The sequence below is a fragment of the Hydra vulgaris genome, chromosome 03, assembly GCF_038396675.1.
Source record: "Hydra vulgaris chromosome 03, alternate assembly HydraT2T_AEP".
In the NCBI taxonomy this organism is placed as follows: Eukaryota; Metazoa; Cnidaria; class Hydrozoa; order Anthoathecata; family Hydridae; genus Hydra; species Hydra vulgaris.
This window is the reverse complement of record NC_088922.1, coordinates 25,786,404-25,810,497: the sequence shown is the minus strand read 5'-3', so window position 1 is coordinate 25,810,497 and position 24,094 is coordinate 25,786,404. Positions and strand designations below refer to the sequence as shown.

At 26.7% G+C, this 24,094-nt stretch overlaps 1 protein-coding gene across 2 annotated transcripts in view; it reads left to right on the top strand.

Annotated features, from left to right (window-relative positions):
* LOC100211313 (DNA-directed RNA polymerase I subunit RPA1) overlaps nt 1-16,832 on the top strand; it is an 81,996-nt gene extending 65,164 nt beyond the window's left edge. Inside the window, exons 32-39 of one of the 2 annotated variants that reach the window (XM_065792775.1) lie at nt 5,014-5,074; nt 7,685-7,735; nt 7,878-7,951; nt 8,352-8,429; nt 8,504-8,563; nt 10,307-10,414; nt 14,841-14,951; nt 16,427-16,832. In XM_065792775.1, the coding sequence (XP_065648847.1) occupies nt 5,014-5,074; nt 7,685-7,735; nt 7,878-7,951; nt 8,352-8,429; nt 8,504-8,563; nt 10,307-10,414; nt 14,841-14,951; nt 16,427-16,723 (840 nt within the window). In that variant the 3' untranslated portion in view covers nt 16,724-16,832. Of the gene's footprint in view, nt 1-5,013; nt 5,075-7,684; nt 7,736-7,874; nt 7,952-8,351; nt 8,430-8,503; nt 8,564-10,306; nt 10,415-14,840; nt 14,952-16,426 lie in introns of both variants that reach the window. The other variant, XM_065792774.1, reaches the window with a different exon arrangement.
* Nucleotides 16,833-24,094: the final 7,262 nt, after the last annotated feature.

Genomic DNA, 24,094 nt, shown 5'->3' with positions numbered 1-24,094 from the left:
ATAACTCTTTAATGGAGTTATCAATTTTATAAATTTAAAAAGCATCTTAACCAAAACTTTGTATTTTCCAAAATAAAGTAAAAATTATTTGTTTATCAGTCCATTTTGCTGAACATGGTCAACTCTTGTAAAGGTATTCGCCCCAGGCCTATCTACGCAATCTTGATTGATTTTTTTCATACAATGCTCTATTCAATTTCTTAGTTGGCAGAGTTTTTTAGCTTGCCAATTCTCTCTGCATACACCAATAAGTCTCTTGGCACATATTCAATATTTTTGCCTTTTAGGTAATCTTATACTTTGTTAGAATAGTGTGCAGAGGCTAGATCAGGCCAGAACACAATTTCATTTTTTTCATTTTTTTATAAACCTCGTAGATGAACTTCTTTAATTTAACCAGGCATTAAAAATGCATACATCCTTATCAACTGCTTGGCCTGAAGAAGTGATGTAATGCTTTGAGACCCTTTTCTCTGACAAGGCTATCTAAACTAATAATTTTGGCTCATATTCGCTTTTTTTTTTTGAGCTTGACCTCATAAGGAGTTGCGTCGAGATCAGAAGTATAATATCCTGCGTAGCCAGAAAGCTCTGTGTTGCACAAAGGAAAATACGATTTGTCATCAATTGTCACAATTTATTTCCGGAAAAGTGTAACTGATTTTCAGCACTAATGATGCACAGCAGCTTTCTAAGCCAGTATTCTTTTTAACACTTTAGCTTTTTTTTTACTATATTAAATGCTCGTTTTTTCGTTGATAGTTTTTGATACATACTGCTGGGAAACATTGAATCTTTCACTAAGCTACGCTGTGAAACGCTAGTTCTTTAGTTGTAATATGTTATTATATTTTTGGACAAATATCAATTTAACATTTAGATAATGTTAAAAAAAAAACAAAAAAAACAAGTCTACTTATATTTGTTAAAGATAGTAAATAAAAATGCAAATTTAATTAGAATTACAATTATAATAATGCTCAATGGAAAAGTTTATTTTTTTATAATGAGAAAAAATTAATAGTTTAAAGCTGCAATCTAAAATAAATATCTATACTTAATATAAGCATTATAATTCCTAACAATTAGTATACTTTATACAGCTATGCATAAAAATTTTAGTTTATACGCATAAGGTTTTTTTATGTTTTTCATAACAAAATGTTTTAGTTTTTTTACATAATTAAGTTTAAGTGAAATAAATTTTTCTAAAGTTTATTTATTTATTTTGTTAAAACATAATCCAACACAAAACTGGAAAATTATATTCCATCACAAAACTAAACATAAGTAATTAAAAATGAAAAATGTAAAGAAAAAATTAAAAACTTTAGACTTCATTTTACATAGTTTAAAGTTTAGTAGAGTTTATTAATTATACCTGTTTTGACATAACTAAAATTTTACTTAATTACTGCTTTAATTGATACCATTATTAAATACTTGCCATGCTTAATCAAAAAAATTTTTAACTTTACAAAAATATATGTTAATCGCTAAAAGTTGTCAAATATTAACCTGCAATTTTTAATTTAAGTAAAAATGGGTTAAATAGCAGTTCCAGGGAGCATCAAATGGCAAATTACTGACTTTTCAAATCAAAAAAGTATAGCAATGTTGTAATAGGCAAACTTTTTGATGTATTTGAAATTTGCATGCGAAGAACAGTGAAAATCTTTAGTTTATAGATGATGTTGTTGACATGTGTTTTTCTGAAAGAACATCAAAGTTTAGTGAGCATTAGGGGGTTGACTTTGTCACAACTATACTTGGGTATAGTGCCAAAATATGACATTCTACATTAGATTACCGATTTTAAAAGTTCTATTGACTCAAGTTACAAAAATGTCCCCCGTAATTAGAAAAATATGTTTTTGTTTGAGAAATACATAAAAATCGACAAATTAACAGATAAATAATATATTTATTATTCAAACAAGATACAGTTTAAAAGTTGTTTTGCAGAATAAATCTGTAGTTCATTGTAGTTCATATCTCTGGCATGAATTTCTTGCATAACTTTTATGGCTCTTTCAGCACAAATATTAGATCATTGAATTCCTTGTATTCTGCTGGGCTCCTGTGACCAAAATCTTTTTAAGGTTTTCATGGCTGAAGTTGAAGTTATTGCTTGTTCTAAAGTTTTAAAATCATGTTCTGAGTATTGCATGTCAGAAAACCATATATCAGACCAATTTGATGCAATGAAGTCACAAATCAAGCGCAATTGATTATTATCCGTTAAAATAAAAGCCAGAAGGGCATAGATAACTTTGTACCAATTCGAACAAAAACTCCATGTCGTCTCTCCATTTAATAGTCTTCACTTTACAAATTTGTTCACCTTGCTTGAAGCTTGACTTCAAATTTTCATAATTTTTTTGCAGGTTTTTAATAAATTTGTAATGTAGTTCTGGCAATTTTGACACTCCTTCATTAAGAATTTCATTCATAGTATGTTTCAAAATTGTGTCCAACACATTATGCTGACAACTAATAAATTGAAATGGTTCAAGATTTTTTCTTTCAAATTCTCTTTGCATTTGAATTACAACTCCATTTCTACTCCCAGTATTCACACTTGTAGTATCAGTTATTAAAACTTTAATACTACTCCATAGTTGAAATTTATCCAACACTTCAACTATTCCACTGTAAATACTAATAGCTTTCCCATCATCTAGTTTTAAAATGGCTAGTCTCACCTCCTTTTCTGCATTTTTTAAAACCAAGACTTGATACTCCTTCTTTGACATTCTTTTACTGTCAAAATACAACAACCCCTTCTCATTTTTTAAATTACTTATCACGTGCTTTTCCATTTTTTGAGCTGCTGACATTGTAGCTCTATAAACCCCAGATTTAGATGGGTCTTGTACATTGACACCATATTCAGATAAATTTTTGCAAACTTCTGCTGATTTCTTAATACTTAGTTTTGACTTCTTAACTAAGTTAACAGCCACAGTGGTGTTAACTTAGTTAAGAATATTTTCTCTCATATTTTCTCTCAACTTTTTTGTTTGGAGGAGTATAATTAGAATCTTGTTCATCATTTTGTTCATTGCCTTCTTCATTGTTGTCACTGACCTCTACTGTATCTGTTTCAGGTATGCTAGGTCTCTTCCTGCCAGCCTTAGATGGATATACTTTAACAGTTTTTGATGTACAATAACCAACTTGACCATTAGTATCCACTTGTAATTCCATTTTTTTTTCAAGACATTGTTTAGATTTTTGAACTGAATGAAATTTGTTAATAAGAATTTCCATTTTTTTTGTTATAGACCATTCATTTATTTTTGGTAAACTAAGCTTGAGCCATAAATCAGATAATTCTGCGCCAACTCTTTTACATTTCGAATAAACTGACTACTCGCAAATAAACTGACCAATAACAGAATAAGCTTTTGGCATTTTATGCAAACTATCAAATGGCTCTAAAAGTTTGGGTTTGTGAGATCTTGTTGGTTTTGATTTCTCAAAGTGGACTAGATTTTGAGAACAGGTTTTGATATTTTCAGGTTTTTCAGCTATCTGCAAGCTTATTCTTGACATTTCTAAAATATTAAGTATACGTTAATTATAATTGTAAGTTACATATGAAGCTTAAAATTAAATCTATTTTACATTTAACTTATTTTGATTATATTAATTGTAGATTTTAGTAAACACAAAATAATCACCTTGATTTGAACACCCTTATTTTGCAAATGACAATTAAAGATGACACTTACAGAAGCAATTAGTATATGATGAATTTGAACAATTTTTACGTAAAGTTGTATATATATATATATATATATATATATATATATATATATATATATATATATATATATATATATATATATATATATTGCCATTATTTGTATCACGCAAAAAAATAAAAAATATACAAAAAATATAAAAAAGGTTACCTTTTTAGATTGTTTTAAAAAAAACGTTTCTACGTTGTTGTTTTTAAAATGTTTTTGCAACCAAAGATCTAAAAGCATGTATTCCTAGTGAGCACGATGAAAGTATTCAGGACTTGCAGAATAAGTTCTAGGTTCTGCAACAAAAAAAAGCCCAAGTATTCCTTTTTTTAATAAAAATGTAAGCAGAGAACTTGTTAGCAAAAAAAAAGAATCTTAAATTGCAATAAGAAAATATTTTCCATATTTTCTTATGGCCAAGTCCACAACTATAGTTGAGCAAACAAAGATAAAATCATTTAAATTGACAAACTTACACAGTGCTGTACTTGTATAAAAAAAAACTTCAATTTTTTGTTTATTAGATAATAATTACTGTTGAAATAACTTAAAAATTAAAAAAAAAAAATTGATTTCAATAGATGAGCATAGTATTAAATGAATACCTTTTGTGATAATAAAGCAATATCTTTGTATTAGGTTTTTAATCATCTTTTTTTTTTAAATTCTTCAATTAAGTTGAGCTAGGTAGTACCAGGGGCATAGTGGGGATCAAACTTGGAGTTTTTTGCTTACAAAGCAAGCACTTTACCACTACTGGATTCTTGATATTTACCTTTGTATTGCTTTAGTGCCCTAGATCATTAATTGGTCATGGATTGATATTCAGTTGGTAAATCATCAAATTCAATCAACTGAACATTAATAACTTAAAAAAGGAATAACTTTAAAAAGGTTCCATGTGAAATGTGATAAGACCTCCTATGCTATCAACCAAAAGGAAGACACTTTAAATATTTTTATTTGTTTTTTTTGTTGTTTTTTTTAATTTCTCTTCTAAATCTGAACTTGATTAAAGTTTGTGCAGCTTGTTATTTGATGTTGTAATTAATTTTTTGTAGTTACATTTTTAACTATTTTTTATATTTGATTTATATTAATTGTAGCGCTAAATGATTTTTCTATTAAAAATAAAAATAATTAATTTATATTATTTACCAGATTTTTTTTTAAAAAGAAACGTAAAATTAATACCTTAATTTAACTTTTGTGCATATCTGTGTATGAGCCATTAAATTGATATGAATTTATTTAGTTTTCTTCTTATGATGATCCAGAAGAAAGAGAGGAAGAATTAGATGAAACATCTGAAATATGTATGTATTAATTCAATTGCGCATTTATTTATGATATCTTATATAGTTGTTCGAGTTGTATTCAGTTGTATTCGAGTTGTAGTTGTATTGTAGTTCTTTACTTTATAATCTAAAACAGTATATATTTATTACAGAATATGCTAAAACAGAACAGCTATGAAACTCAGAACAATTTTCTGAGTTAGGTTGTATTTGACTTTTTTTTATTAAAATTTACTTATTATTAAATTTTTTTAGAAAAATATTATTTCATACCAAAACAGGCAGTGGTATGTTTTAATCTATATTTTCGATTTTTGCTAGGTGGATGCCTGAAGTTTTGCTGGGAGATTTTTTTTTGACTAACCTAAACTTATCCTTTATTAAGTTTCAGAGATTAATACCAGATATAAATTTCTTTGTGATTTGTTGTTTTTTAGTCTTCTTGCAGGAAGTCTGAAATTTTTTTGAATTAGAAGATACTTGCAGATCAAATAAATACATCAATTAAGTTTAGTGAACTACAACTGACTACAACTGTCCTTTTTTTTTGCTGATTATTTTCATTGCCTACACATAAAAAAATATCTGTCTGAGTATTAACTCAAAAATTCTCTAATTAAATTATAAACAATGAATCAATTTACCAACAACTTTGTAATTCTAATACAATGCTTAATGCTTTTTCAACAGCATTCAATAGAAATCAACCAAAGTTTGTCTATAATTAAAAAGAGTAATTAATTTTTGCTGTTAAACCTTTGAATAAGAAAACAAAGAGTTGATATGGCAGAAAATATTTTGTCTTTGAAGGTTATTTTTAGAGTTGTATTGCAGTGCTTATGGGCTATTCTAGACAGTTTTCAACAGCACTGACTTATTTGAGGGCCGCTATGGGTGCTGCGCTCAAATTCAGAAATTGATGACTTTTTTTTTTTTTTTTACAGAAAATATTGTTTTCTTTGCAAAAAATGGCTACATACCGCAAATTTCATTACGGCAGGCGCCAGGACGGGGCATACCACTGTCCAAGTTATTTTCCTAGAATATCCCTTGATGCTCTGTTTTTGTTTACCTACTTTTTTTATTTATATAAATGACTTTATAATTTTAAAAATATATTAAAGTATGTAAGATGCAGACAAGAATGTTATTGAGTTAAATCCGTAACAAAAGTCTTTTAAAAGTTGATTTAGGAAAAGCTGTCAAATGAATGGATGTCAAATGAATGGCTTTTAAAATAAAATTTTGTATATTATGCACCTTGATATGAACAGTTCTTCAGATTTGTTTCTTAAGGAATATATTAATTTTTAAAAAAAGTTTTTAATTAAAATTTTTCTTTTTAATGAAAATACTCTGATTACCACTGTCACTGAAAAAAATCTGGGTGTGGTTTTAAGCTCTAATCTTAAACAGAAAAATTTAGGAACTATATATGCAGCTAAAGCAAAGTATTGTGTGTGTTTATTCATGTATACATGCAAATCACTTAAAATAATATATGCATCATTTTTTAGGCCATCAATTGAATTTGTTAATCAACTTGCTGTGCCTGTGTGGTCTGCTTGTCTATGTGTGGTCTGCTTTTTTCAAAACCTTTTTTTTTTGTTTTTTATTTAATTTATTTATTTTTTCAATTTAGAAAAATCATAAAGATAGTACTAAACCAAAAAAAAATTTTAATTAATATAGGGAAAACAACAGCATTAAAAAAAGCAAGACTAATAACAAATAAAAGTGGAAGAGTGGGTGTGATGACATGAAAAATATTGAATGAATTAGATACACAACCTTTCATCAGATATGACCAAAAGGATGATAAAATAGAAAATAAAATATAAAACAAAAGTATATACTTTAATATTAAGAGACAAAAAATATGAAATCACTCAAATAATTGCAACAAATACAATAAGCAACAGTACCATTAAAAATAAAGAGAGAAATATGTGACCATATAAATGAAACACAGATATTTATGACTGTAAAAAAAAATTAAGAAAAATACACACCAATACAAGCAATCCACAAAAATACACAACAGTATAAACAATACACAAAAATACATGATCCATTTTTACATAGATTCATATGAGATTTTCTAGATTCTAGAAAATGTAAAATAGTTCTTTTTTATTTTTGTTTTACATTTTTGAATTTCGCATTGTTTCTTTTTAACTGTGTTTTTAGTTCTTTTGTTTTTTAGTGTCTTTTTTTTTTTCGTTTTTTTTAAATAATTTTTATATTTTGTTGTTTTTACTTAATTATTTGTTTTTGTATAATTTTTTATTTTAAATAGTTTTCTTTAATTTTCTTTTCCTCGTTTATCTCTCGTTTTCATTTTCACCATTAAAAAAACACTTCTGCTCTTTACGAAATTCACCAATCTTATTGGTTACAACAAATATTGTTCTCACTCACTTTTTCATTATTATTGCAATAATAAAGTTGTTTTTATCTAGATTGATCTTGCCTAAACTCAAACATTTATATATATATATATATATATATATATATATATATATATATATATATATATATATATATATATATATATATATGCATTTAAAAAACAATTATGCATTCTGATTTATATTCTTTTTTTATTCAATAATTTTAAAAATTTAGTTTCAGCAAACATTAAGCAAGAGCCTTTTGAAGAATATGAAGAAGAAAATGGTATTTTTTTTTTCAAAATAAGTTAATAGGAACAAGTATTGATTATAGTGATTCTGTATTTTAAGGCAGCTGTAGTACATTTATTTGTGTATTTCATTTAAAACCATCTTTGATATTTAGTCATCTTTTCATCATATAGCAGAAGAATTAAATGTTGTTCCTGACCAAAAGCCTAAAAAAGGAGTCAACGAAGTTCACATGGATCCGAGAGTTGCGGTAATTTGTTGGATTCACTTTTAAATATAAAATTTTTGTTTAATACAAATTTAAGTTCGTAGTAGCTAAATTAATATTTACAAAAAAAGTCTTTTTCCCTGTGGTTGCATAAAATGTCTAATTTCTGTAATATAATGGAAGTTTGTTATTTTTATATTTTTTTTGAAAGGTTTTTAGAACTAAAATATTTTGGTTGGTAGTTATCAGTACTTAAACCTATGTCACTTATTATTTATTATGTCACATTATTATTATTGTTATGTCATCTTCACCTTTAATGGACTTTTTGTTAATCAATTTGCCCCTCTAGTTTAGTGGCCTACCTTTAGTTTAGTGGCCAACTTTCTTTTAAGGAGTTTTGTATATATAAAACAATTCCTTTTCTTTGTTTTTCTCATAGAACGTTCTCAAGCGTGATCGCCACATAACTGGATACTTAGTTGATACTCAAAATCAATGGTTTGAAGTGACTCTACAAGTGAGCTCATTATTATTTATTTGCTTTTATATTAGTTTTTATTATTGCTTTTAAATTTATGTAATTATTTTAAGTTTCCTTTGGCTGGTAGCAAGTTGATGATGACATCAATAATTGAGAAGTTAGCTGAAAAGGTTAGAGTTTTTTTTTAATCAACATATTTGGGTATGTGGACATACATGGATGCGTATAGGACGTAATATTTAGTATTTAATATGGTTTTCTCTACAGTACATGATATTTAGTAGCACATGTTTTTTTAAACTAATTTATAAGACTAAAATAAAGATGTCTTAATATTATTCTTTTTTAATTGTTCTCTGTAAATCTTTTGAAGCTTTCAATAAGCTAAATCTTCATTTCATTTTCGTTTCTTTTAATAAACTAAATCTTTTCTGTAAATCTTTGAAGCTTTTAATAGACTATAATGAGTTCTAACTTACCTTCAATTAAATTTCAACTGTTTAGATGCAATACATTCAGAAATGTGATTCAAGTTTTTTTTGTTGATTAACGTCAACAACTAAGCTAATTATAAAAGTTTTAAAAAAAAAAAATACTTATCAAAAAAAAAAAAAACTTATCGAAAAGAAAGAAAAAAAGTACTTATCAAAAAAAAAAATTTTTTGAAATCTTAAATAATTAAACTCTTAGGAAATAAAAAAAATATTTTTAATGACAAAAACAATGTAGTTATGATAATATAAGCAATAATACAAATAAACCAAAAAAACAATTTTGTTATGTTACCAGTAAGCAAAATTATTCTAACCTCAATTGTGTAGATTTCTTTTTTTTTTTCTTCTTCTAACTGTTGACTAATGATTAACAAAGTAAATTTCAACTCATGAAATTTACGTAATTATAATCATGTTTTAACAGTAGACCATATTAAAACAATAAAGAACTAAAGAAATAAAAGGGATTTTTTCAAAAGTATAATACATCATTGTGTAAAAATTTTTAATTGACGTGTCTTTTAAAGAATGTAACATTAAAAAACTAACTATTAAATGAATTTGTTCTTGAACACACAACATAGAGTTGGTCATTTGTTCAAAAACACTCAACATAGAGTTGGCCATTTGACACAGTTTTTTGAAACAAAAACCAACTGGGGTTTCGGCCTGAGGTTTTGACTTTTATTTGTAATTATTGAATTAGTTAGTTTTATTAAGTATTAAGTTCTAACATTGACATTTTACAGCCTACTAAACCTGAGAAACAAATACCCTCTAACCAACAAAAACATGTTAGAACTTCTCTAAAAGTTGCAACAAAAACTGATAAAGAATATCTTGTAGCAAAATATTTTCAAAGAGCCCAAAGTTAAAACACAAGTATGAAGGTAAATGCAACATAAGACTGCTAAAGTTTTTAATAAAAGTTAAAACACAAGTATGAAGGTAAATGCAACATAAGACTGCTAAAGTTTTTAATAAAAGTTAAAACACAAGTATGAAGGTAAATGCAACATAAGAAAAAGTTTTTAATAAAAGACAACAAAAACTACTGTCACCATTTTGTTATCTAAGCTTTCTAGAAATTAAAATTTTCTGTCAAAAAACAAATTTGTGATTGAAAACCATTTCTTTTTTACAGAAATGGTAAGATCAATGAAGAATAAGTTCAAATTTGTTTAGTACCTGTTTCACTAGTTATTTCATTGTTTATTTCATTGCTAAATTATTTATGTAACTGTTATTTTATTTATTAATATATTTAACCCAATCAACATATTTTAGAATTTTTTTTTTTTAGGAGTTTATTACACATCTTGATATTGATAGTTGCTTTATGATTGGCTATTATTGAGTTGCTTTATGATTGGCTATAATTAAGTTGCTTTATGATTGGCTGAAATTTTTTTTATTTAGTCAATTGTTCATGAAGCTGCAGGAATATCAAGAAGTATGCTAAAAGAAAGTAAGAAGCAGGGAGAAACAGACAGGTTGAGAATAAAAACAGAAGGAGTCAACATTCAGGTTTGTTGTCAATTAATTTGAGCTAACCCAGGAAAATGACTTACTTGCACCTTCTTGAATGTGTACAAAGTGCATTGTTTTTAGATTCCAAAATATATAAATAAAAAGTAACAATAATGTCTTTAAAGTTCCTTATTTACAAGAGTAGGTATATGCTATATAACATTTAAACATGGCAAAATTTTTGGATGATAATTGAAACCTGAGACTAGATTTTCATCTAGTTTAAAAAAGTACAACAAAAACTTAACATACTAGGAAAACAATTTTTATGGAATTATTTTGTTTATATTAGTATAGTTTATATTATAAAATCTTATACTGTGTATAAGATTTACACAGAAAAACTAAATTATTTATCTGATCTAGTCTTCGAATCAGTGACTAAATTTGATAATTTTTGAACTAATTTGAAAACTTTTACGAATTTTTGAAAGCTCTGAAAGTTTTTATTTAGCCAAAAAAAATTTTATTTAGCCATAAAGAATTATATTTAAAATCAATTTTAGAATATTTTAGAGTATTAGAATATTTTTGAATATTACTAAAACAAGTTTTAATTTTTATATTTTATACTTCAGCCTAAATGTTAAAGGATTAACTAATAGCATCAGTTAGGGTTCAAGGATATCTTTACAACAGACCTTAAGGACCGGCGAATATCCATTAAAATTCTTGTTACAAAGTTTACTGAAAGGCGAAGTTGACTTCAGCTTCAACTTCAGTACCGAATTTGAAATAGAAATTTTAGCTTTCAGTTAAATTCGGTAACAATTTTAAATTTAATTTAATTTTCAGTTAAATTCGAAAGACTTTTTTTTTCAATTAAAAAAGAATTATAATTATAAAATACATGTTTTATGTATATTAACCTGTATAGCAGCCTTGTTAGTCAAGGTTCGTGTTTCGGAGTTAAAGAGTTGAGAAAGGGTTGTAACCATTATAAAAAGAATAAAGAATGAGTAGCTTCCTTGAATAAAATGGCTCACTGGGACTTGGAAACATGAATTCAGTAAAAAATAAAGAAAAAAAGAAAACATTCTAGAAATAGATTTGTCTTACAGAGTCAATATTCGAAAAGTCTTCTTTAAGCACAAAATCACCTATTAAATCTTATTTATCGCTTTCAAAATATTCTAAAAGTAAAAAACAGGTGAGTAACCTGTTTTTTACCTTAAGTATTTTATGGTTAACTTAATATTCCTAACGATCTTTTTCTTTAAAAAAATTAACATTCAAAATTTTTAAATGAACATTGTTAATGTTGTTTTGTTCATGTTTGTTTAATGCGACAGAGTTTTAAAGATTCCATAACTTAAATTCTCATTATTACTGCATTTTTAAATTATTATTTTTTCGAAACAAATTGTTGTTTTTTGTATGCGTATATTTTTTTAATAAATTAAATAATTACTTTGCTTCACTTGTCTTTTGTCATGTTTTAAATTATGGTTTATAAAGAGCAAAAAAATAATAATTTTAGTTCTCAAAAAATGATTAAACAGCAGCGTGCGCAGTTGTTAGAGCACTTGCTTTAGAAGCAAGAAACCAAGGATTCGAAGTGATCTCTGGGTATATTTCACACCAAAAGTAAGAAAGAAGGTTTGAACTTGCTAGTTAAATGCTTTTCCGCATACTTTGTGACATAACCATTAGGTCTTCTTGGGGTCCCTAAACAAACAAACAAATATATATATAAAACTTTTTATAAAATTTATAAAAATTTTCTTTCAACTAAATGTATTTTTAAAATTCAAATTCGTCTTTCATATATAAAAGTTAAATTCGGGCTACATATATGGCCTAAATTCAATTCCAAGAGATGTTGTTCCTGGTTCATAATATACTGTGGTATGCTCTAAAAATAGCCTGAAAATATTAGTTTGATCATGATTAATTATAAGAAATTACCAAGTACACCTCAAACATTTTATTTCATAACATTAATTTAAGTCAAATTCTAACTGCACCAGCGATATCTTCTATACCAATGCAAACATGTACCAGCGATATCTTGTATACAAATGCAAATAAATGATGAAATTGTTACACGTAAATTGACATCAAAAGATTTTATTCTAGGAGATGGAGTGCCAGGGTGAGGAACTATCTAACCTTATAGTTTTAATAATATTGGATGCAGACCAATGTTTTCACATTGTAAAGAGAAGTTTCCAGTGTACAGAGCTTTCAGCGTACAGAGAAGCTTCCAGAATACTTCTTGCTGTAATAGTTAAATGCTTGTTAAACCATTAGGATCTACTTTTATTATCAGTATGGTACCAGTCTCTAATTCGGATTTTGATTTTTAGTATAGTGTTGTTGTTAATGTAGTTAAATGAACAGTGTTATGGAAAAGTTAATTCCATGATTTGCATTAACAATCAAGTAAATAGATATTTTTTAACTCTTTTTGATACCATTCCTAATAAACCCTGGATAAGTAAAACAAATATTTTTTTGTTATATGATTATGTCCACATATGGAAGAATATAATAACAATTAGCTTTCTGAAAAGACCAAAAAATAATTAGATTTTAATTCTGTGAAGCTGAGTAATTAGTTGCTAATCGGAAAAATCTTGCGAATCTGAGATTATAAGAATTAAACTTATTTCTTATATTATATTGTCTAAAAGTCGTGTCTCCAAAGCATGTAGAAAAGTAAAAAGGGAAACTAGTAATGTGTGTTTTTTGTAAAGAAACCCTGATAGCTTTCAAAACAAATACAGTTATAAATCAGGAGCAAGTTAAAGGTACTGTTGTATTTCTGCAAAACAAAAAATGTCTGATGATATAAGAAACTTTTACTTAAAGCTAATCAAGATCATCCGTTCATTACCCTTGGTGATTTTTCAACTGATCCTTAGGAGAAAGTCTTTGGTAAATTAAGGTAGGGTGTTAGTGGTGCACCACCACCAGCATATATTATACTTTGTTTCTGTTCAACAAGCTGTTGAGAAAATGTTCATGCTTTATTACTACTAAGATTTAATGCAAACTTTTCTGACTGCTCAGAGTAGGGATGTAATGGAGGTGTATTGGAGGTGTAATGAAAGTTTCAAATTTACTTTATTGGAATAGAATTATTATATATCAAATATATATATAAAAAAGATGTATACAGAGCTTCGACTCCTGCTTCAATATGTTGCATTGGTTTCTATTGGTTTTCTGAACTTCCCAACTTTTTAGCTGATTTTTTTTTTACTTAAACACTTTATATAATATTAGTGAGGGGGTGGGTAGTAGGCACCATATTTTTCCTAAGGATTTTTATAATTGGACAGGGGTAACAAAAAGTTAATAAAAATAATTGCAAAATAACTGATAAATTTTTTTTTTTTTTTTCAAATAAAATCAAACACTGCACTTACTGCTACAGTGTTTGATTTTATTAGCAAATTTGGATGTTAAAGAAAAAAAATGCAACTTAGATGTTATAGAAAAAATCTTAAAGCCCAAACTTCCTCAAAAAAAAAAAGGTTGTGACAAAATGTTGACAAAAAGTCTAAATCTTTTAAATTTAGTCTTGACACAAATTTTTCTTTTTTAGGGCCTCCTAGAGGCTTCTTTCTTGTTTCAGCATGTGAACTGTTAATCCATCACATCTATTTTCCGGCAACTTTCAATTTATTATAGCTTTATACTTGAAAAAATGTTTACTTATTTTACTGGTCAGTTTGAAATTTTTTCAGTGTGTTTTAGGGCCATTTTCTTCCAGCGTTAAAACATTTTTTTAACTTTTAAAGTTCTATATCTATATTTTGAAATAAGTTTGATCAATTGAGTGGTTATTTTGCAATTGAACTACTACCTGTTAACTTAACCTTAATTTTTGAAGAAAAAAAGAAAAGCTAAAGTTTTTAAATACTTCAAGACCACGTTATGTTGGTAGTGTACCACCTTAACACTACATAAAATTGTTAATGTTAGGGTGCAACACCATACCAAATCTAAACATCATTTAACATAATTAAGTAAAAAAATTTTCTAGAATTGTTTTATTTTTCTTTATATATTTAAAAGTTGTTGTATCACAAAAAATGTTATTCTCCTTGTCCCCTGGAGACAAATTCTCACAAAAGCTAAAATCCCTTGTGTATGATGAAATATATGACGACCACATAAATGTTATAATCATTAAACTCCACATCTCATTTAAGATAGTATAAAGTTTTCAAACATTTGATGTCCAAATAATGTTATTTAACTTTAATTTTTGGAGTCTAAAAACATTATACTTTTACCACTCAAAACCACAAGTTACCAGAATCGCCTGGTAACTTGAGGTTAGTTACCATAACCTCTGAAGTTTTTTGTTATTTTTACATTTTTGTTCTGTTAATTATTTTAACATATTTAAAGTCAAATTATTGCACAGCATCTAAGTTACAATCTAAGTATTATTTTTCTATTTATTTAGGAGCTTTGGAAGTATCCAAGTGTGTTAAATTTGAACACCATCTATAGCAACGACATTCATGCAATAGCAAAAGCATATGGAATCGAGGCTGCCCGAAGTGTTCTTATAAAAGTAAAAAAAATATTTTTGTTTTATTAAGTCATTGATTCATATTTAACACTATTTTAAAAAGTTGCATGATAATTTAATATAAATTACGGAACTATTGTAGTTGACTCTATATACAAATAGTGGGACCATTTTAAAACATATATATATATATATATATATATATATATATATATATATATATATATATATATATATATATATATATATATATATATATATAGATATATATATATATATATATATATATATATATATATATATTAATATATGTACATTCATACTTATATGTACATATATATATATATATATATATATATATATATATATAACAATCATTGTTCTCTTTTGGAGAGCAAAACAGTTACCCAGAAATAAAACATCTCGTCTTCGAATACTTGCACATAGAATATATCGTTTTCAATATCTCCTTGGCTGCATATTGAGACATTGGCGCACGTCTTTTTTTCCGTCGATGTTATTGAAACTAAAATTTTATTTGTATCCTTTGTGACATCTATTAAATCATCTCTAATGCGCTTCACTAAATCTTTACTCATTTTAAAAATGTCTTTGTTATGATCTTGATTTATCATATTTTTGACTTTTTCGTGAATAGCTTTCTTTAAAGTGTTTAATTCAAGCAAATGTTTTTTTACATCCATTTCTTGTAAACTATCGGAATTTTCGCTATTATTGTGGATTTGAAGTCTAGCAACAGGCGATTGGTCTTTTTTTTTTAATGTTATTTCTCTGTTAATTGGTTTAACACCGTTCTGATCAAAAAAAGAATTTGTTTGATTCTTAAAGTTTTCTTTTAAAACAATTGTCTGTGGCAGTGTTATAATTAATTCGCCTTCGGAAAGAGACTTTCTATGCAGCCTGTTAAAAGTAAATTCCTGGTTGTTTTCATAAAGTTCTGATAATTTTGGTCTCGTAACTTCTGCGCTAATTTTCCTCTGTCTTTTGCCCGATTCTGGTCTTGTTATATTTGTTAAAGATCCAGCTCTAACAAGTGTTCCATTAAATTTCTGTTTCACTTTACTTATTTTGTTACGTATGTTGTTTGTTATCGAACTTTTTCTATTGATTTTAGTTACTTTTCCACTATCTTCGTCTTCGTCTTCTTCTAAAGTCTCCCATGTATCCATGATTATTCAAAATCTTTGGAATAATGAACTTTTTTGATGCTAAAACATATTAAAATCTGCTCAATACTTAAAATTTGACATGTATAATTATCTGGTGACATGTTTAATGATCTTTATCTTTATGATGATAATGTAAAGCTATTGTTTATAATCAAACTTTTATCGAGCTATTGTATAAAGTTCTAATTTCCTAACTATTGTATAAAATGCTGATTTCCTAAACTATTGTATACTAACTTTAATAGAATTTCTTTTTATGATGGGTGTCAAATAGGAATTAAAAAATCCTTTTGTTTGTTAAAAAAGTTTTTATTTTAAATTATTTAGGAAGTTCAAGATGTTTTCCAAGTTTACGGTATTCAGATTGATCCCCGGCATCTATCTATGATTGGCGATTACATGACTTTCGAAGGTGTTTACAAATCATTTAACCGAAATGCAATCCAGCCTAATCCTTTTCCATTTCAAAAGATGAGTTTTGAAACGAGCATTAATTTTTTACGCTCTGCGACTGCGTTTGGAGAGTTAGATGATTTAGGCTCGCCATCTTCGAGGATTGTAGTGGGTCGTGTTATTGGCACTGGAACTGGAATGGTTGACTTGTTACCTAAGTTAACTGTTTAAAAATATAATCAAGTAGAAAATTGGCTTAAAAATAAAAAAATATAATCGTTTCTATAGTTTCTTTTGTATTTGACTTTAATGTAAAACTTAAATAAAAATTTTTCTGCAATTTCATATATTTTTTCGAGTCTTCAATGATTATGGATTTTTTAAGAGCCAAAAGTTTAAGGTCATATCTTAAAACATTCTAAAATGTAACAAAATGTCTAATATAGGACTTAAAATCTGGTAAAATGTATCAGTTTTTCAAAAAGGTCTCCCTAGATAAAAAGCAAAATTATTAGTAGTCGTAAAAACGTTTGTGCAGTTTGTAAATGATTGTTTTCTTTGTTTTTTTACATTTTTGTATTAGACAAGAAAAAGTTTAATAAGTTTCTTAGAGTTTATACACCGAAGCAAGCCTTCACCGATTTTTACTGTTTGTTTGGCGCATAATGCTAACAGATTTATGAAAAAAAATTGTAATATCTAAGGGGGGGGGGGGGATGGGGACGTAGGAATTCGCCCCCACCCTCTCGTGTATTTGCCCTCGTTGTAAAGCAAGTTTATACCTCACCTTGCTGAAGTTTTATATTTTAAAAAGCAAACACTGTTAACAGTGTTCGCTTTTTAACAACGTTAAATGCTGCTATAAAATTTTTGTAATTTTTAAGTATTAATTAAATAAAAGAGTATAATAATTTAGAGGAGTAAAATAATAGTTAGTGTTTCAATTTTTTTAATTTATTACTGTTTTGAAAAATAATATTTAGTGCGTATTTATTGTGTTTCGTAATACAGGTATTTCATAAATATATTTAAACTTAAATGAAAACTTAAATTACGAAATTGTATTTGGTTTGGCGGACGGGTTTATGAAATATTAAATCAAGTAAATGATGTTTTCAAGTAATGTACCTAAATAGTTGTCTAACAATGCTTCATTATTTCAAAAATGCCATAAAAACTATCAACGCCCTAACAAATAGCGAGCTGACAAAAAATAACAATTTATTATTTTATTATCATAAAATAAAAAAACCTTTTTAGTTCAACAAATTTTTTATCAAAACGTTTATACCCCGGGTATTTGTTTTGTTTGTAACTTGTTTATTTATCGCTTTAAACACAGGGTCTTCCATAAAGAACGTACGCAGGTATAAAGGATGGTATTATCCAAAACGTAAGAATGCGTACAAGGAAGGGGGTGTTAAAGACAGCGAATACGTACGCGGTTTCACCATCTCTAGTCCTCTATTTATCCTAAACTTTATTTCCTTAATGTGATATCTTTTAAGCATATAATAACATTTTTAATAATTATGCGTTTGGAAGATTAACTTTGATGGTTGACTTTGTAATAATTTATGCGTACGTACGCAGTAGGAGGGCATTAAGGGTGTACATGGGGAAGGGAGGGTCCTAAGTGGTATTATTGTGTACGTATTTTACGGATGTCCCTTATTATAAATTGAATAGAATCGGTAAATGTTAAAAGGGCGGAAGTTGAATTAAGAAAACTTTCGGGTAACGAAAATGGATAATGTTTTTCACCTTCAAAAAAAAAAAATTATTGAACCAGTGTTTTTTAGTTTCCCGAAAGTTTACATTATTGGACTTTCGCCCTTTTAACATTTACCGATTTAATAGTGATAGGTTTTTAACGATAAAATTAATATTGTATTTAACGCTTAAAATTAATATTGTATTTCGGTTTGTTGTTGTTTTTTTTCCTTTTTTATTTTATTTTTGTTTTGTTTTAACAGTCTTTAGTTTTGTGCCATACATATTCAAGTAAATAAATAAAACATTTTTATGAAGGTTTAAAATAATTGATGTGTTAAAATAATTTTTTTATTCAATCCTTAAATCATTTTTTGTAAAAATTACAAAAAAACATTAAAGAAAAAAAAAATTAAAATCCCATAGAAATAACATTCAAAAGTAAAAATGCCAAAAATCAATAGAAATCTTAACAACTGCAAAATCTCTGAGCTTGTAAATTACGTAAAGTTTTTTCTATAATAAGCAAGCAATAATAAATTCTTAAGATTGAAAACAAATTTAAATCAATACTTGGTTTTGCAGTAAAAAATGTTATTTTCATAATGCATTTTTATCTTTAAACAAAAGATTTTAGTGAAGACGTTTAGTAAATCTTTTTTTTTATGATTAGTAAAGCTAGATAGCAACATCGTATCACGGTTTTTACCTGAAACTAAATGCATCATCTTAAAATTATCTAATCTTAAAAAGTATCTAGACAATCAAATTGACGGCTGCAGTACTAAAAACTACCCATTAAAGTTACAAAACTCAAGTAAAATTTAACGGTTAATTTTACTTTTTAAAATTATTTATTAACTTTTACCAAAAAATGTTTAGTGAAAATATGAAGAAATAATAAACATTTTTATTTTTTGTTTAGTTAACTCCTTAAAACTTTTTTTACCATTTTTCGAGTAACACGTAAAAAAAAACAAAAAACGAGAAAACCTAAATCGTTTTAAGTGATTTTACAATAGTGAGGTTTAGAAAATAGTTAAGGTAAACAAGCCCAAGACCTTCCTATGCTAGCTGACCTTCCTGTGAGCACTATGATTGACTAGCACTATGATTGACCAGCACTATGATTGGCTAGCACTATAGGTTTACTGATAACCCCATAGTTAATTAAAAGTAAAGCATTTATTATCGTTGATAAAATTCAAATTTAATCACTAAATATTATGGCGTTCCAAAATTATAACCAAGTTTTCATTTGTTTCTTTGTCCTAGCTATAACTATTAAATGACAAATTAATAAAACAGATGTTTAACTTAGGCTTTGTAAAATAGAAAAATAATTTATTTGTAACACACATTACATACAAGCTATGTGTAATACGTATTCCATACAAATTATGTACACATTAACATTACAATTACATACAAATGTATGTGTATTACACATTTACATTACAATTACATACAAATTTGTATTACATATTTGGATGCTGGGTTTAATTAATAAAGCATTTATCTATAGAACATATTATATTTATTCAATAATATACATAATTCAATTATAAATAATAAATCTTTTTTATTAAATATCCCCACGCTTTTTTTTAACTGCTGAAACTATGAGTAAGTTTATTGTAATAATGGTTCACGTCAAAATATCTTCCGTTCATGTCAAAATATAGTTATTCAATCGAAAATAGATTTGTTTAAAAATGGCTCTTCCATAATTATCAATAACTGAGGAACAAGTTTAGAGGAAATTTATTAAGACAATAATAAAGAAAGCGTAATATTGGAAATTTTATTTCCAATATTACGCTTCGTTCGTTAACGAAGACTGTAATTTTTCAGAAATGAGAAACTTCTCATCTGATGAAAACCTTGATCCAGATATTAATTATTTCAATGACATTATTACGGATTGTTCATTTTACTATCCTTTTTAATAATTTTTTTAATAAAAATACAAAAAACAATATTTTTGATAAACTAAGAATTTTTCATATAAATATCAGAAGCCTAAACCGCAATTTTTAAAATCTTCTCAATTTTTTACAAGAAACCATCTATTTTTAAAATATAATTTGTTTAACTGAAAGCTGGATAACTGAAAAAGATTTAAATACTACTTCAAATTTTAATCTTCCTTATTTTGAGTTAATTTCTCAAGAAAGACAATAAACGCGGTGGAGGAATTCTTATTTATGTAAAGATAAATATTACACATTAAATTAGGAATGATTTAAGTGTTTCTGATGGCGACAAAGAAATTTTAACTAGTGAAATTCTAAACAATCAATCAAAAAACATTTTACTGAGCTGTTGCTATAGGCCCCAAATGGTGTGGCCGAGAACATGAGCATGTATTTTGAAAAAATCTTTTCAAAAAAGGTATCCTTGAAATAAAAAGAATTTTATTGTAGGGGATTTCAATATGAATTGCTTCCATTACTCTACGGACATTAAAGTTAAAAATTTTTATGATTCTATTTTCGAAATGGGAGCCATTCCTTTAATAAATCGCCCTACTCTGGTAGGGGATTTATTAACGAAATGGCTCCAAAATCAGCTACTCTAATTGATAACATTCTAACAACTGATATTTTTAACAGTGACTTAGATAAAGGAATCTTTAAAACAGACATATCTGACCATTTCCCTATTTTTTTTACCATTAACTTTAACTCTAAAATTATGACTAAAACTAACATAAAAGTTCGATTACGCAACTATAGCCAAAAAAATGTTGAGCAATTTAAAACACAATTAGTGATAACGCAAACAACATTTACAATAATTTTTTTAATACATTTTACTCTGTTTATGATGCCAATTTTCCTTTATATGAAAAAACAATAAATTAAAAAAAACATTAAATCTCCCTGGGTTACCAAAGGATTAAAAAAATCATCAAAAGTTAAGCAGAAATTATTCATAAAATATCTAAAAAACAAATCGTTCTTCAATGAGAAAATATACAAAGATTACAAAAATTTTTAAAAAAAGTTCAAAAAAACTTAAAAAAACATTATTATTCAAAAATTCTCAATAAAGCAAAAAATAATTTTAAACGCTCCTGGGAAATAATAAAAGAAATTACCGGTAAATCAAAGCCATGCTCTCGTTTCTTGCCACACATGATCAAAGTGAATATCAATAATATAAATAATTCTCAAACAATAGCTCACGAATTTAATAAATGATGATAATGAACTTAATCATAAACAGTTTTTAAATGTTTCCTGTGGTTTTCCGCAAGGTTCCATTTTAGGCTCTCTTTTGTTTTTAATATATATCAACGATTTGCATAAAGCATCAAATCTTCTAAGTATTATGTTTGCTGATGGCACAAACTTATTTCTCTCTAACAGTGACATCTATCTACTATTCTCCATGATGAACAAAGAACTTCAAAACATATCTAAATGGTTTAAAAGTAACAAATTAACATTAAATGTAAGCAAAATAATATGGATTTTTTTCCACCCGCTCTCCAAAAAACGTTCTCTACCCCCAAATCTATCAAAAGTTTTTATTGACCATATTGAAATAAAAAGAGATTCTGTAACTAAATACCTGGGGGTTTTCTTTGACGAGAACATCACATGGAAACATCATATTAACCTGTCTGCTTGAAAGTTTCAAAAAGTATCGGAATTTTATATAAGATGTGTACTCATTTAGATAAAAATAATTTAACTAAACTTTATTATTCTTCTTTTCATAGTTATATAAGTTATGGAGTTATTGCCTCGGGTAGCACTGATCAAAGCAAGTTAAAATGTCTCTATCGCCGTCAGAAACATGCAATCCGTTTGATTAAATCTGCGGATTGGTTTGCACATTCCTCAATATTTTTAAATCAAATGAAAATCCCCGATATATATAAATAAACGTATATAAAAATTTATCTTTTGTTTATATGTGGAAATATGATTTGCTTCTTCAATTTTTAAAGAACTTTTTATTTTGAAACCATTAAGCTTATTTAACACGAGGAATAATAAATATTTAAATGAACCACTCTGTTGAACAAAATTCAATCAATTCTGTATCACTTATCGTGCAGCTCATCTCTGGAACAAAATTATTTTGCCTAACTTTGGTTTATCCCTAACTTATCCTGTTTTTAGAAATAAATTAAAAGATCTCATTCTCTCTATTGAAAATATCTTAGAATATTTTTAATTTATCTTGTGATAAAAAATAATTTTTATTGTCATGTATGTTCAAGTTTTGTTTTATACTTGTTTACAATTTATTTTCATTTATCTAAGTATGATTTATTGTTTTTATGTTATTTTTTACGTACTCTTATTGCAAAAAGGCGTTTTTATAATATTTTACGTAGTCTCTTTTGTAAAAGGTTTCTGACGATAAGATCATTTTCATCGTCAGAAACCTTGTTTGTATTTGAAAAATATGTAATTTATATATATTACGTCAAATATTAAAGTTGCGTATAAATGAGCAACCTTTACGGCAATTAGTGAACGTAAGATGGCTGTTAGATGAGTGTCATTATAATAAAAGAACGTCAAAGCAAAGCCGTCTAAATAAAGACGTCAAAATGACTATAAGCTGAAGTAAAGTATAAGCTTTACTAATTATTGGTTAGTAAGCTCATTACTTTTTTCAAAATGATTAGTTAACACATTAACGTCCATAACACTGTTACATTTGCTGTGTTACAAAATTTTAGCAGCATTTTTAATTCACTCCGTTATACATTGTGACAAAAAAATTATTTTTGAAAAACTTTTTATACAAAACTATAGTAAATTTATCAGCATATAGTTTTGCATGATATTTCGGAAACCGATATTTAATGGATTGTTATTTAAGGGTAAGACTCGTTTTTAATATTAAATACGTTATAATTACTGTTCTATTTATCAGAACCAAATAATTAAAACATTTTGCTCAACTTAGCTAGTTCATGATAGTTTTTTTCTTTTTTATTACACGTATTTAAAATTATTCCATTTATCATACCTAAATCTATAGTTTTTCGAAATTAATTAATTAAATCGACAACTTTTCAAAAAAACAACCTGATGATTTTAAAAATTTTGGTTTTAACCCTATTCATAAGATGATTTTTTTACTTTAATTTTTCAACTATGATTCACCGTTTTTCAGTTCACTCATCATCATCAGTTCATAGATTTTTGGTGTTCAAGTTTGGTAACTTCCAGAGATTGTGCAAAATTTGAATTAAGAAATTTCTTATTGTTTAACAATAGTGACCATGGAAAGTTTAAAACTGTATTTGAAGGGGTTGTCAACTTTACACGGTCATAACTTTTTGTCGCGTTCATAATGGTAGAGATTTTTTTAAATGCTAATACTTCCTTCCTCTTAATAGAAATATTTGCAACTTGGTGGCCCTAACTTGGGGCCCTAATTATTATGTTATTTCTAAACTCTAGTTACTTCCGAATAATTATCTTATATAAGCCAAGGATAATACAATTTATATTACCCATTTGGATTTGAATAAATATGCTCGAATTATTTCTTAATGAGTGCTTGTAATATTTATATTTAAAATAATAGATGTGTTGCATTTTGTTAATAATCGATATCTCATTTAAAAAACCATCCGACTCCTATTTGTTCCATTTTTAATCCAATTATTAATTATTTTGTTTATTTTGCTAATAGATACTCAAAATAGATTGAAAGAATGTTTATGCTATATATGCTATTATTTTTAAAAGTAATTGCATGTATATGCTATATGGGGCAATTCAAAAACAAAGAAACACTTTTTTGCTGTTTTTGGACTCCCTTCTTTGTATATGTAACATTTTAAACAATCTCTCCCCGCCCTATTTGAAACGTGACGTTATTTTTCAACAAATATATCTTTGAGTTTGTACT